Source organism: Equus asinus, chromosome 7 (assembly GCF_041296235.1).
Source record: "Equus asinus isolate D_3611 breed Donkey chromosome 7, EquAss-T2T_v2, whole genome shotgun sequence".
Taxonomy (NCBI): domain Eukaryota; kingdom Metazoa; phylum Chordata; class Mammalia; order Perissodactyla; family Equidae; genus Equus; species Equus asinus.
The window spans coordinates 46,383,101-46,399,414 of record NC_091796.1 but is presented as its reverse complement, the minus strand read 5'-3'; the positions used below and the strand labels follow the sequence as shown (position 1 = coordinate 46,399,414).

Sequence of the window (16,314 nt, the reverse complement as noted above, 5' to 3'; positions counted from 1 at the left end):
TATACAAACTTTCTACTATAAATTTTCAGATATTTTTAAAGTAGCATGCTTTAGGCTTTTAAAAAGTTTCTTTGGAGCCCACTGGTGGTGTAGTGGTTGAATTCACCCACTCTGCTTTGGTGGCTCTGTTTGTGGGTTCAGATCAGAGGAAGCTACACACTGCTCATCAAGACATGCTGCGGCAGTGTCGCACATATAAAATAGAGGAAGATTGGCATGGATGTTAGCTCAGGGACAATCTTCCTCACCAAAAAAACACATTGATTAAAATAGTATTATCTTAATTCCTTCCATTAGCATTAGTTTGATGAACTATTTACTCTATTTAATGGACTATTTGCTCATTTGCTCTATTTTGGTCACAAGACAGAAAATGGAAGAAGTAACAATATTTTGAAAATTATAATTCTTTTCTTGAGTTAAAATGACATAAGAAAAGAGAGAGAAGGAAATTTAAAATTTGAAGCCCAAAGGAAGAGGTGGAAATTTAACTTACTACTGGTTCTTGAAGAGGTCTGTGAAAACAAAAATACCGAATGGCTTTAGTTCTCACTGTTAAGCCTTAATCTTTGAAGTCATTTTTCTAACTGGAGTGATCTGCCACCACCCCTGGGGCAACCTCGTGGTGGGAAAACCGGAACGTATGCGCTAAGCGCTAGCTTAGCGGAGGAACTGGGCCAACTTGTAGGCACAGCCTCGCACTGGCCGGCCGGCGGGATGACTTCCGAGATGGGCAGCATCTTGAGACGCGTGCGCGAGCACTTCCTGGCGGCATCTTGAGGAAGCACTTCCGCGTAGCCGGTGGTGGCAAGAGGGATCCCGCCGGCGCCCTCCGCTGTGGTAGCGTTGGACAGGCAGCGGATATCGCGGTAGCCTTGCGCGATGGCATCTCGGTATGACCGGGCAATCACTGTCTTCTCCCCAGACGGACACCTTTTCCAAGTGGAATATGCCCAGGAAGCGGTGAAGAAAGGATCCACTGCGGTGAGCGAGCCACTTCTTGATCACCGCCCCCTGCTTGGTGTCAGGCCTTCCTTACCCCGCAGGCCCAGCCCACCACTCGGTGTAAGGGGACAGGGAAGGAGAGTCTCCTGTTTGCCAAAATCGCTTCGTTCCTGTTATTGCGGGAGATGCTGTTTCTAAAATTTGGGCTGGAAGTGGCGGAGTAGAAATTGGTCGATTTCATAGATATCTCTTGTGCAGTTGCGTTTGCTTAACGATAGCGACAGACGCAAAACTGGTGTGTGAGGGTGTGTGTTGTAGCCTTGACTCTCGAAGAGATCCTAATGCTGTGTTTGGCAATAAAGCCAGCAAAGACTTCTTTTAGCCTGTAACAGCTTACCTGAGTGCGCACAGTCCCTTTCATCAGGAATTCACAAACGCATGGTAAAGTAACAGTTCCTTCATGTGGGGAACTTTTTAATAATAATTACAATAAAAATTAAAAATTGATCGTGGCTGCCCTTGAAATATGGACTAAATCAACCTGAAATTAAATCCTTGTCAAGGAGACAGTTAAAAACGCTAATCCACTTAAACGCTTTCACTTGTTAAAAATAATTGTCCTAAAATTTGCACACGACTATTTGGCAGCCTTTTAGAGGCTGGAAACCCCAAGAATCTCCACCCTTTGCCACTGTTTTTCAAGAATCTCCTCGCTTTGCCACTGTATTTCGTTTGTTTTTTAAATAATACTGTAAGTCCTTGAGAGATTATACTCTTCTCTAAATTTACATACCCACATTTCTGAAAAACTTTTAAATACTCAGGATAGCAGTAATACTCCTGCCAGGTTTTAATTATATTTAATAATCTTAGTGATTTATAAAAATTAAAAGGGACGAAAGCGCCCTGGTGACCAAAGATCTGTTACCCCAAATCTTCCAGGCCTTTGAGTTCAGAACGATCCGATTTTTTTTAAGCTCTCAAATTTCATGAGCATGTGTGTTGTGTATTTTGGAAATTGAGACACTAGCTATGAGAATAAACAGTGCATTTCTGAGTCTAACAGTGTCTGTATTTTCTCTCACTTTCCATACCAACTTAGTTATGGAAGGAAATAATTCACTTTTATTATAAATCTATCAAATGTAAAGTGGTAAAAAAAAATAACACTAGAAAGCATCTTATCATTTTTAAAGTATTTTTCTATTTAATTGGGCCCACTAGTTTTGCTTCTGTTTTATAAGTAATTTTTTTAGAATTGTAAATTTAAGGAAAGCCTGATGTAGCTTAAACCAAAAGGGTACCATTTTGATAAAAACAAAAAGTTATATAATCCCCAGCATGGCATGAAGCATATGGTTAGAAAATAATGCCCAAGTTTTAGAGCCTGAAATAAAGGGAGTAATGGGAGAAGACTGGGGTGTAATAAGAAACCACATTGGCTCATTTAAAATGTTTTAAGAATGCTATAGAACTGATTGATAGTTCCTTTGTAATGAGCTGTAAAAGGGTAAGGATATAAAAATACCTATAGTGGGCATTTTTAAAGATACATTGGAAGGATGAGACAGTTTTGTCTCAGGATCCTGAAATTATAATTTGCATCTTTGTATGGAGTTATTCACCATGTTTCCTTGAGAGTGCTTGACCTTTTACATGGGGTAAAGTTTTTAATGGCGTTTGTTTATTAAAATATGTCACCAAATAGTCTGTCTATAAACAAAGTTGAGCTGATGAATTATAAATAAGCCCAAGTTGATTGGTTTGGGCCAGTATGTAGAGGCTTTATTATTTAGTAATGTAAAAAGTTTTATGGGCCACAATTAGAGGCCTTGGGTTCTGCTTCTTTCTTGATGATTATTTTACAGCCTGAGGTGAGGCGAGAGGCCTGTTTTCTTTTTGCTTTACTTCCCTTTTATATAAATGAAAAATAAGTTTGAATAACATTTTGGAGAGGCAGTACCTTTCTTCTTAGGGAAAAAAAAAGAATCCACAATATTCCCATGAAAAAGATAAGATTTATTCTCATTCCTCATTCTGTCCTTTCCGTGACCCCTAACTGTGATTAGCTGCATATTTCCTACTTTATCAAATCTCAGCTCCACAGACTGGCCATCAAAGTCTTCCATAATCCATATCCACCTTCTTTAATTAAGGGAGCAGCTTCATGATTTTACTAATGTATGCTTGTGCCCTTGTAGGTGGGGAGAGGAGAAAACACCTTTCTTTCTGTCACTCTCCATCTTAGCTCTCAGAATGTCTTCACCTTTCTCCTCCTATGAAGCTTTCTCTGATCCACTCCAGTCATCATGTAGCTTCTGAATTTATAATCTGTACCACAGAGCCTTATGCAGTATTTCCTATTTGGCTTCGTATTCTCTTTAATTTCAGGTATATTTAATAGTCATCTCACACCAACTGGAGGGGAAGATCTTTGAGAATCTAGATTGTGTAATTCCTTTTGTATTTCCACTATCCAATATACAGTGGAGGGGCTAGGAAGGAAGTAAACTAACATTATGTAATACTTATTTTGAACCAAGTGCTTTATTTACATTATCTAACGTTAAGGACAGTTATTTTTTATATGGGGAAACTGTGATTCAGAAGCTTGCTGAAGGTGCCCAGCTAGAAAGTGATGGAGCTCATATTCACACTTAAATTTTTCTAGCTCCAAGGCCTGTATTCTTTGCATTGTACTATGTGCTTTATTCAATAAATATTTACATAATTAGCTATCATTATCATGAATGTGGAAGCCAGATATGTATCATGTAAGGAAGTTAACTTCTCTAAACTTTAGTTTCTTTAGTAATAAAATAAGCATCAAAATAGCACCTGCTTCATAGGGTTGATGTGAGAGTTGAATGACGTAATAATATGTGTTAACACCTTGCACAATATCTGGTTCACAGCAAGTACTTAATAAATGGTAGCAATATTATTTACTATCCTTTTGTTTTCTCTTTTGCCTTCAATTTTGTCTATGGTTCTTCCAGCGCATTCATTTATTATCTCAAGTCATTTTTGTTGAACACTTACAAATGCCAAATGTGGTGCTGGGTCCTAGGGTTTCACAATGAACAAGGCAGGCTCAATCCCTGTCCTCAGAGAGCTTACTATCTAGCAGGAACATCAGATGATTTTAGTCCTAACAAGGCCCAACTGAGCATTATCATGGAGAGAGTATGGGACATTATGGGAACTCTAGGTATTAGGGAGGTCCCCCTGAGGAAGTAATATTTAAGTGGACATCTGAAAGACGAGAGGTAGTCAGGTGAAAAACTGGAAGGGGAAAGAGAGAAGAATATTTTAAACAGAGGAAATAGTATGTGGGAAGACCAAGCAGCAAAAAACAAGTGTGTCCTATGAACTGGAAGGCATTCAGGATAGCTGAAGCAATGGAAAAATGGGAAGAGATGAAGCTAGAAATGGGCTGGATTATGGAATGCCTTTAAGGGAATAAGAGGCCTTGAAGAGTTTTGATGTGGCAATTGTCATTCTCCGGATTTTTGCTGTTCTCTCCTTCTAATGACAGACTGCATTTGTCCAACCACAGGGGTCCTCACATGACCCAGGTAGAATCATTCGTAGTTTCTGTCTTTCTGGCCACAGTGATAAGCATGTGACTCAAATCGAGCCAATAAGTCCATCCTTAGGACTTTTCTCATCAGAGACAGTGGTAGCTTTTCTCAGGGAGAACTGTTGGGATATGAATTCATGGTTGCCGATGGCCATCTTTTTTTCCTGTATAGAGAAAGCCTCTCAGCATTAAGAGTAAATATTATAGTCCCTAGATCCCAAGTCCAGCTCTGTACCGTACTGGTTTGCTTACTGAGGAATGGTCCCTACTAATACAACTTTAAAGGAGAGGAGTGCCACATTCAGATTTTCTCTTTTTTTCTTTCATATTATTTTTTTAACAGATTTCTCAGTCTGTGGTGTAGTCAGTGAATTGGATGAAATCAAGATTGGAAGCAAGGAGACCACATAGGAATCTGGAAGTAGTCCAGATAAAGGATAATAGTAGTTTTTACTCCAGTTGGGGCAGAAATTGAAATAAGACAAATTCCAGAGAAACTTTAGCAATATGGTTGGTACAATTTGATGATTATTTGGATGGTATATGGAGGGCAGGGAATGGAGAGAAGGAGATGTTGAAGAAGGAGGAGTCAAAGATGGTGCCTCCATTTCTGGATTTAGCCTCTTAGTAAATGGCACTGCCATTTTCTTAGGGAATATGAAGCACTAAGTTTGAGGGGAAGATAACTGAGATTTGGACTTGCTGAGATTGACATGCTAATGAGAACCATAGTAGGCAGTCTCTAAAATGGCCTCCAATGATCTCCACCTCCTGGTGTTCATGCCTTTGTGTGATTCTCTCCCCTTGTGTGCGGGCTGAACCCAGTGACTCACTTCTAAGGAATGGGTTAGGCCAAAGTGACGGGATATCACTTCAGAGATGAGGTTACAAAGAGATGGTTATCTTACATCTCGTTCATCCTCACTCACTGTCTTGCCTGCTCATGCTGGTGGAAGCCAGCTGCCATGTTGTGAGTTGCCTTGTGAAGGGGCTTGTGTGGCAGAAAACTGAGGGAAGCTTCTGTTCAGAACCCAGTGTGGAACTGAGGTCCTTAGTCCAACAATCCGCAAGGAATTGAATCTTGCTAACAGCCACGTGAGTGAGCTTGGAAATGGATTCTCCACTATAAGCCTTGAGATGAGTGCAGCCCTGGGGGGCAACTTGACTGCAGCCTTGTATGAGAACCTGAGCCAGAGGACTTAGCTAAACTGCGTCCAGATTCCTGACTCAGACTGGGAGGCAGCTGGATACACATGTTTAGAACTCAGGAGATTGATCTGGGCTGGAGATTGTAATTTTGAAGTGCATCCTTTCTTTCCCCTGCTTAAAACCTACGTTGAAGGTCAAGTAAATGAGTATTCTTCTTCACTTGAGAAGATGAAATATAGATTATAGACTAATAGACTATATAGACTATGTAGAGGATAAGCCTACAACAGTGTGGGACCTTAATGACTTGTGTATAGTATACCTTCGCTAAACTGTGAGAGGAGTGAGGGTAGAAACCACGTTGCTGTGAGCGGAGGGATGATGACAATATTTGGCTTTGAAGGAGCTGAGAGAAAGAAGTAAGATTGAAGTGAAATGGTCTTTAAGATTTTGTTTAAGAGAGTCTTTAGCCTATGTTTAAATTGTTGGTGAGAAAAAGGCAGTCGAGAAAGTTGAGTTTTATTTGTTCTTAGGTTTATTTGATTTATTTTTAACTTTTTTTATGGAATATTTTAAACACACAAAGATATAAAGGGAATTGTATAATGAACCTCTGTATACCCATTACCCAGCTCCAACAATTCTCATTTTACCAATCTGTTTTATCTTTCCCCAACTCTACCCTCTTTTCAATGGAGTAATTTTAATTGAAATTTTTATTGAGATAATTGTAAATTCACATGCAGTTGTGAACAATATATAGAAATAATACATAGGTATCCCTTGTATACTTTGCCCATTTTTTGCCAATGGTAGCATTTTGCAAAACTGTAGTACAATATCACAACCAGGATGTTGATATTGATACAAACCACCTATTTTCCTCAGATTTCTCCAATTTTACTTGTACTCATTTATATATCTATTAAGTTCTATCAAATTTTATTGCCTGTGTAATTTGGGTATTAACAGTCAAAATACTGAACAGTCCCAACTCCACAAAGATCCCTCATGTTGCTCTTTTATAACCACACCCACCTCCTTCCCCTCTCCCTACACCTTCTGTCCATAGCCCTCATCCCTAGCAGCACTCATCTGTCCTCCATTTCTAAAATTTTCTCATTTCAAAATACATAAATGGTATCATACTTTTCGGATTTGGTTGTTTTCCCTTGAGATTCATCCAGGTTGTTACACGTATCAATTTATTGCTCAGTAGTATTCCAAGGTATGGATGTACCATAGTGTTTAACTGTTTACCTGCTGAAGAACATTTGGGTTGTTTCTAGTTGGGAGCTATTATGAATGGAGACGCTATAAGCATTTGTGCATTGCATGTTTATTTCTCTAGGATAAATCTCCCAAGTATGCAGTTACTGAGTTATATGGTAACTGCATGTTTAGTTTTAAAGGGAACTGCCAAATTGTTTCCCAGAGTAGCTGTGCCATTTTACATTTCCACCAGCAGTGTATGAGTGATCCCGTTTCTACACATCCTTGCCAGCATTTGGGTTACTATTTTTCATTTTTGCCACTCTGATAAGTGTGTGGTGATATCTTATTGTGGTTTTAATTAAATTAGCTGTTAATGGCTAATGATATTGAACATATTTTCCTGTGCTTTTGTGCCATCTGTATATCCTCTTCAGTGAAATGTCTCTCATGTCTTTTATCCATTTTCTAATTGGATTTTTTTTTACTGTTGAGTTTTGACAGTTCTTTATATATACTACATTCTAGTCCTTTGTCAGATATGTGGTTTGCAAATATTTTCTCTCAGTCTGTAGTTTGTCTTTTCATCCTCTTCACGTGGACTGTCACAGAGCAAAAGTTTGTAATTTTGCTGAGGTCCATTTTAACAATTTTTCCTCTTATGGTTCATGCTTTTTGGTGCCGAGTCGTCTTAAGACCTCTGTCTAGATGCCCAAATTTTTCTCTTTTTTTTCAAAAAGTTTATGGTTTTACATTTTACATTTAAGTCTATGATCCATTTTGAGTTAATTTTTGTATATGGTGTGAGGTTTAGGTCGAAATTCATTTTTCATTGGAGTATTTTAAAATAACTTCCAGGTATTGTGATATTTCGCCTGTGACTATTTCAGTACAGTAGTCCCCCTTTATCCACAGTTTTGCTTTCCACAGTTTGAGTTACCTGTGGTTAGCCTCGGTCTGAAAATATTAAATGGAAACTTTCAAAAATAAACAATTCATAAATTTTAAATTGCACACTGTTCTGAGTAATGTGATGAAATCTTGCACTGTCCGCTCCCTCCCACCCAGGAAGTGAATCATCCCTTTGTCCAGCGGATCCACACTATATAGACTGCTCACTTGTTGGTCACTTAGTAGTCGTCTCAGTTATCAGATAGATTGTTGCAGTATCACAGTGCTTGTGTTCAAGTAACATTTATTTTACTTAATAATGGCCCCAAAGTGCAAGAGTAGTGATGGTGGCGATTCAGATATGCCAAAGAGAAGCTGTAAAGTGCTTCCTTTAAGTGAAAAGGTGTAAGTTTTCAATAAGGAAGGGAAAAAAATCGCATGCTAAGGTTGCTAAGATTTACAGTAACTTTTATTACAGTATATTGTTATAATTGTTCTATTTTATTATTAGTTGTGGTTAATCTCTTACTGTGCCTAATTTACAAATTAAACTTTATTATTGAGCCAGCGCCATGGCTGAGTGGTTAAGTTCGTGTGCTCCCCTCTGGCGACCCCGAGTTTCACTGGTTCAGATCCTGGGTACATACATGGCACCACTCATCAGGCCATGCGGTGTCCCACATAGCATAACCAGAAGGACCTACAACTAGAATATACAACTATGTACTGGAGAGCTTCAGGGAGAAGAAGAAGGAAAAGAATTTTTTAAAAAATTAAAACTTCACTAATTGTACAAGTTCACTAATAATAAATTTTAAAAAAATTTTTAAAAACTTTATCATAGGTAAGTATGTATAGGAAAAACATAGCATATATAGCATTTGGTTCTATATACTGTTTCAGGCATCCACTGGAGGTCTTTGAATGTATCCCTCCATGGATAAAGGGGGACTACTGTTTACATCTCTGAAAAATACGGACGTTTATTAAAACCATTATAACTTCCAATGAAATTAACAAAAACTCCTTAATGTTTTATAATAGTCTACATTCTAACTTCCCTTATTGCTCGCAAAATATATTTGTTAGGTATCTCTGTTTTATTCTGGAACAGCATCCACCTTTTTTTTTCATGCCTTGGACTTCTTGAAAAGACTGGGTTTATTGTTCAGTAGTGTCCCACTTTCTAGATTTATTTGATTATTTCCTTGCCCTCGTAGAATTTACTCTTTAGAGAGAGAACAATAATGAATACATAACTGTAAATGTGTTGATTGCAAGAATAGAACAGGTTGTTTAGAGAATGAATAGTAGAGAAGGACTCCTTGAGGTGAAACTTAAATTGAGACCTGAAATAAGAGGGGAAGCATTCCAGGGAGAGGGAATATCATGTGTGAATGCTCAGAGGAGGGGAACAGAATGTGTTTGAGAAGGTCTTGGAAAAAAATAGTGTGGCTTGTGCTTGGTGAACAACAGTAACATATCATTGGAGAAGTAGACAGAGGCCAGATCATGACCAGCTTTAAAGGCAAGACTAAGGAGTTTGAAAAAATTTTCTATGTGCAGCGAAATGTCGTGGAAGGATATTCAGCTGGAGAGTAATCTGACCCTATTGATGTTTTTAAATGCTCACCTTGGCTGCTTTATAGAGACTACACTGGGGGGTTGGGAGGGGAGGGAGGGGTGTGGAGAAGTGGGGAGCAAGAGTAGAAAATGAAAAAATTATCAGGCTGTGAAGTAGTGCACAGTCTAGGCAGGAAACGATGGTTGCTTGTACTAGAGTGGTGCTAGGAAGAAGTGGATAGCTATTGCAGGTAAAATGGACAGAAACTTGGTAATTGATTAGAAATAGATGGTGTGGGAGAGGGAGCTATGAGGTATGACAACCAGGTTTTTAAATTAGATGTGGGTGTTAAATTTTATTGAATACCTTTGTAGCTTTAATCCTTTGCTTTTTATTTTTACTGTTTAATTGTTTTAGTTAGGACTATCTCAGTTGTAAGCATCAGAAATCCAACTCAAACTAATTTTAACAAAAAAATGAATCTATTGAATCAGGTACCAAAGGGAGCAGGAGTGAAACTTGCTTTTAGGTTTAGCTATATGGCTTCTAGGGTTTTAAATGATGTAAGCAGAACTGGTGTGTGTCTCTCCGTGTCTTTTTCTGCCTCCATTGCCCCTCTCCATCTCTTGCTTCCTGTCTGCAGTACTTTCACTCTCTGACAAGACCTAAGTGGTAGCTCCTAAATAGCCCCAGGCTCCAGGCCCCCAGCCTTAGGTACAGCAGAAAGAATTATCCTGTCTTCCAAACACTTCTGGTAAAACTTTAAGGAATTACTGTTGGCTAGGCTGTGTTACATTACAGCCCCACCTAAGGACTCATTTTTTCTCCAATAACAATTGAAATGCTGCTGTTATCAGAAGGGCAAAAATAACAGATCTCCACTGTCCACTGTAACATTTATATTGAAAGATTTATTTTTGTTGACATGGCTAAAATTCCTACAATTAACCATACTTGTTTATGGTATATTATTATTTTTCTGTACCTCTGGATTCTATTTTTGAAAATCGTTTCTTGAATTTTTGGCATCAACTTTCCTAAGTGAAAATCATTGGTAATTTTCTTTATTTAGAAAATGTTATATTTGGCAGATTTTAACATTGTTGCCTAGCTTTCCTGAAAAGAGTTAGGAACATTTCCATTTTGATCTGGACCATAGAATAATTTAAATAGCATAGGAATTACCCATAACAGAAGATTAGAAAGAATTCATCCATGAACCTTCTAGGCCTGACACTTGTTTTTGAGAGAGAGTTCTTTTCTGAATTATCCTATGTTAGTTAGTGAAACTGAATTTTCTATCTTTTCTTGAGTCAATCCAGACAGTTTTTAATTTTCCTAGTTTGTCATCCTTTTCAGTGAAGTTTTCACATTTATTGCTAGGGTTATAATTTTTAAATTCCTACTTCTTTACACTTGTATATATTTCTTTTACACTTTCCCCCTCTTGGCTATCTTGGCTAGATTAACTGAGACTTCTCTTTTAATTATTTCTTTAAAAAAAAATCTCTTGGTACTATTTATCAATTTTGTTGTTTTCTCCCTAATCACTGAGTTCTGCTTTTTTGTTCTTTGTCCCCTTAAGTTTAGCTTAAATATTTTCATTCCTTTTTGAACTCCTTGAATGAATGAATTCTTAATTTTTTATTTGATTTTATAAAATGAGATTATGAATTTTCTTCTGAACATTATTTTGTCCACATCCAAAAAACAGCGATATTAGGATTTTCATTATAAACATTTTCTAGATAGTCTGTGTTGGCAGTTTTAATTTCTCTATTAAGTCAAAAGTTGTTTAGGTGAGAGTTATAAAAATTACTGGGTTATCTTTTGATCAATTAATTTGATTTATTTCAATTTGGAGAAAACATTGAGATTTTCTTTGCATCCTAATATATGTTAAATTGTTATAATGTCCTATGGCTTGATAAGAAGGCACAGTCCCTATACGGTATAAAGTTCAACAAGTGTCTATGAAATGAGGGTGGGATATGGAAGGAGGGTAGCTGATTTTAGATAGGATGGTTAAGGAAGGCCTAGTGGCTGAACTGACAGACTTGAATGAAGTGAGGGATCGATAAGAGTAAAAGCCTTGATAAATTGTTTTATTTAACTGAAAGGTATAATCTCAGGTCTTGTTCTGTATTTTTCCTTCAATTATACTAACTCAGAGCACACCTTTTTGCATAGTTATGTTGTATAAAACAGTACTACTAACATCACACTTGGCCACAAAGCAATCGCAAACAAATACCTATATCAAAATATTTAGGAGAAGAGGCGGAGCAAAGGAGAAGGGGTGGAGCAAAATGGTGGGGTGAGCTGACCCGGGATTCTCTCCCCTCCAAAATACAACAAAGAACTGGAAAAACTGAATTTCAGAGAATAATCTAATGCCAACAATACCAAAAAGGCAGAGATCATAAACCTTACTTACGGCCTCGGAGGTACTAGAATTGTAGGAGAGAACATCACTCCCTCCCCTAGAGTCTGCGATGGCTGCTGCGTGGGTGGGAAAGGAGCGGGGGAGGGGCCGCGTGACCGGGGATCATCCAGGACTCCTGCTGCTGGTTCAGTGGAAACCCACTGATGGGGGGGAACGCTTCTGTCTGCGGGGACCCCATAAACCCAGGGCCTCGGGAGACCAGAGAACAATACTGATCTGAATCCGGATCGGCGTACAAGAATAGCAGCCCCTCCCTCCCGGTAAAGCCACTGGGTGCAGCCATCTTGCCCGAAGGCAGAGAGCTCATAACACGCGGCTCTTCACCCCCATCTAGTGGCAACAGGCTGTAACTGCAACCGAATTCTACCACCATGACAAAAAACTGCTCCTCTACCATCCAGCAATTTATAAAAGCCCCAGACCAGAAGGAAAACAATAAAAACATAGAATTAAGTACTGAGGACTTGGAATTAGGTAAACTAAGTGATAATGAGTTCAGAGCAGCTATAGTCAAAAAACTCAATGAGGTAGAGAGAAAGATAAACAAGCCAAGTTCTGGAGTTACTTCACAAAAGAGATTGAAATCATAAAGAATCAAACAGAATTACTAGAGATGAAAAACACAATGGACCACATAAAACAGAATACAGATTCCCTGAATGCCCGTGTAGACACCATAGAAGAGCAAATTAACATAATTGAAGATAGACAGGCTGAATGGCTCCAGGCAGAGGAAGAAAGAGAACTAAGAATTTAAAAAAATGAGGAAAATCTCCGAGAGATAGTGGATTCAATGAGGAGTAAGAACATAAGGATCATAGGAATTCCCAAGAACATGGAAAAGGAAAATGGAGCAGAAAGTGTGCTTAATGAAATTATTGAAGAGAACTTCCCAAATCTAGGGATTGACGGAGAAATGTGTGTAGAGGAAGCTTTCAGATCTACTAGATTTGTCAATGTAAAAAGACCTACTGCAAGGCACATAGTAGTAAAATTGGCAAGAAGGAAAGATAAGGAAAGAATACTCAGGGAAGTAAGAAAAAAGAGAATAACCTATAAAGGAGCCCCTATCAGACTGTCAGTGGATTTATCTACAGAAACCTTACAAGCTAGGAGAGAATGGAGTGACATATTCAAAGCTTTAAAAGATAAAAATCCTCAGCCAAGAATACTTTATCCAGCAAGAATTTCCTTCAGATATGAGGGAGAAATTAAATCTTTTCCAGACAAACGAAATTTAAGGGAATTTGTAACTAAAAGCCCTCCACTACAAGAAATCCTCAAGAAGGCTCTCATACCTGAAAAAAGAAAAAAGGGAGAAAGGGGTCACAATCCACACACTAGGGAGACCGATGGATAGAACCAGAACAGGATAGCAAATATTCAACTATAGCATTAGGGTAAAAATAAGGAAACTACCAAAGCAAGGACGATCTTATCACTCTAACTACAAATTCATAACACGAGTTGGAATAAGAAATGAAAATAATTATTTAGGAGGGGAAGAGCAAAGAGTCTAAATCAGTATTGGTCAAGTAAGTAAGAGACCACCAGAGAATAGACTATATTATACACGAGATTCTAAATACAAACTTCAAGGTAGACACTAAAATAAAATACAGAACAGAGTCACAAATCATAAAGAAGGAAAAATCTAAGAAATCCAGCATAAGAAATTGCAGTATTAAATGGGTAGTCTAAAGCACACAGGAAAAGAAACGCAGGAAAACAAGAAAATGAGCAACAGATTGACAGCATTAAGTCCACATGCATCAATAATCACTCTCAATGTAAACGGATTGAACTCTCCAATAAAAAGACACAGAGTGGCAAAATGGATTAAAGAACAAGATCCAACAATTTGTTGCCTCCAAGAATCACACCTCAGCCCCAAGGACAAACACAGGCTCAGGGTGAAGAGGTGGAGGACAATACTTCAAGCTAATAGCAAGGAAAAAAAGGCAGGTGTTGCAATTCTTATATCAGACCAAGTGGATTTCAAAATAAGACAGGTAAAGAGAGACACAGAGGGACAATATATAATGATCAAAGGGACACTTCTTCAAGAAAAAATAACGCTTATAAATATCTATGCACCTAACACAGGAGCACCAAGATTCATAAAGCAACTATTAACAGACCTAAAGGCAGAGGTTAAAAACAACACAATAATAGTAGGGGACCTCAACACCCCACTCACATCAATTGACAGATCATCCAGACAGAAAATCAACAAGGAAGTAGTGGAGCTAAATGAAAAACTAAAACAATTGGACTTAATAGACATATATAGATCACTTCACCCTAAAACAGCTGAATACACATTCTTCTCAAGTGCACATGGAACATTCTCAAGGATAGACCATATGTTGGGAAACAAGGCAAGCCTCTACAAATTTAAAAAAATTGAAATAATAACAAGCATCTTCTCCAGTCATAGTGCTATAAGGCTACAAATTAATTACAAGAAAAAAGCTGAGAAAGGCACAAAGATGTGGAGACTAAACAACACACTACTGAACAAGCAATGGATCATTGAAGAAATTAAAGAAGAAATCAAAAAATACCTAGAAACAAATGAAAATGATAGCATGCCATACCAACTCATATGGGATACAGCAAAAGCTGTATTAAGAGGAAAATTCATTGCAATACAGGCACATCTTAACAAACAAGAAAAATCCCAAATAAGCAATCTTAAACTACACCTAACTGAACTAGAGAAAAAAGAACAAATAAAGCCCAAAGGCAGCAGAAGGAGAGAAATAATAAAAATCAGAGCAGAAATAAATACTATTGAAACAAAACAGGCAGTACAAAGGATCAATGAAACAAAGAGCTGGTTTTTTGAGAAGACAAATAAAATTGACAAACCACTGGCCAGACTTACAAAGAAAAAAAGGGAGAAAGCTCAAATAAAATCAGAGATGAAAGAGGAGAAATAACAACAGACTCTGCAGAAATACAACGGATTATAAGAGAATACTACGAAAAACTATATGCCAACAGAATGGATAACCTAGAGGAAATGGATAAATTCTTGGACTCCTACAATCTCCCAAAGCTCACTGAAGAAGAGGCAGACAATTTGAACAGACCAATCACAAGGAAAGAGATTGAAACAGCAATCAAAAACATCCCAAAGAATAAAACCCCAGGACCAGATGGCTTTCCTGGGGAATTCTACCAAACTTTCAGAGAGGATTTAATACCTATCCTTTTCAAGCTATTCCAAAAAATTAGGGAAGATGGAACACTTCCTAACACATTCTATGAGGCCAACATCATGCTGATACCAAAACCTGACAAGGACACCACGAAAAAAGAGAACTACAGGCCAATATCACTGATGAACATAGATGCAAAAATTCTAAACAAAATTTTGGCAACCAGAATTCAGCAATTCATCAAAAGAATCATACATCAGGATCAGGTGGGATTCATACCAGGGACACAGGGATGGTTCAACATCCGCAAATCAATCAACGTGATACACCACATCAACAAACTGAGGAATAAAAACCACATGATCATCTCAATAGATGCAGAGAAGGCATTTGACAAGATCCAACAGCCATTTATGATAAAAACTCTGAACAAAATGGGCATAGAAGGAAACTACCTCAACATAATAAAGGCCATATACGACAAACCCATCGCCAACATCATACTCAATGGGCAAAAACTGAACGCCATCCCCCTGAAAACAGGAACGAGACAAGGATGCCCTCTATCACCACTCTTATTTAACATAATACTGGAGGTCCTGGCCAGAGCAATCAGGCAAGAAAAAGGAATAAAGGGAATCCAAATAGGGAGGGAAGAAGTGAAACTCTCGCTGTTTGCAGACGACATGATCTTATATATAGAAAACCCCAAAGAATCCATTGGAAAACTGTTAGAAGTAATCAACATCTACAGCAAAGTTGCAGGGTATAAAATCAATTTTCATAATCAGTAGCATTTCTATACTCCAGTAATGAACCAACAGAAAAAGAACTCAAGAACACAGTACCATTCACAATCGCAACAAAAAGAATAAAATACCTTGGAGTAAATTTAACTAAGGAAGTGAAGGACCTAGATAATGAAAATTACAAGGCCTTTCTGAGAGGATTGGATGACGACATAAGGAGATGGAAAGACATTCCATGTACATGGATTGGAAGAATAAACATAGTTAAAATGTCTGTTCTACGTAAAGCAATCTACAGATTCAACGCCATCCCAATCAGAATCCCAATGACATTCTTTACAGAATTAGAACAAAGAATCCTAAAATTCATATGGGGCGACAAAAGACCCCGAATTTCTAAAGCAATCCTGAGAAAAGAGAACAAAATGGGAGGCATCACAATCCCTGACTTCAAAACATACTACAAAGCTACAGTAATCAAAACAGCATGGTACTGGTACAAAAACAGGTGCACAGATCAATGGAACAAAATTGAAAGCCCAGAAATAAAACCACACATCTATGGACAGCTTATCTTTGACAAAGGAGCTGAGGGCATACAATGGACA

At 38.0% G+C, this 16,314-nt stretch overlaps 1 protein-coding gene across 1 annotated transcript in view; it reads left to right on the top strand.

The window, feature by feature from the left end:
- Positions 1–775: 775 nt before the first annotated feature.
- The window catches only part of PSMA8 (proteasome 20S subunit alpha 8), a 42,088-nt gene continuing 26,549 nt past the window's right edge, over positions 776–16,314 (top strand). Inside the window, exon 1 of the mRNA XM_014828230.3 lies at positions 776–984. Coding sequence (XP_014683716.3) covers positions 883–984 — 102 coding nt within the window. The 5' untranslated portion in view covers positions 776–882. The remainder of the gene's footprint in view (positions 985–16,314) is intronic.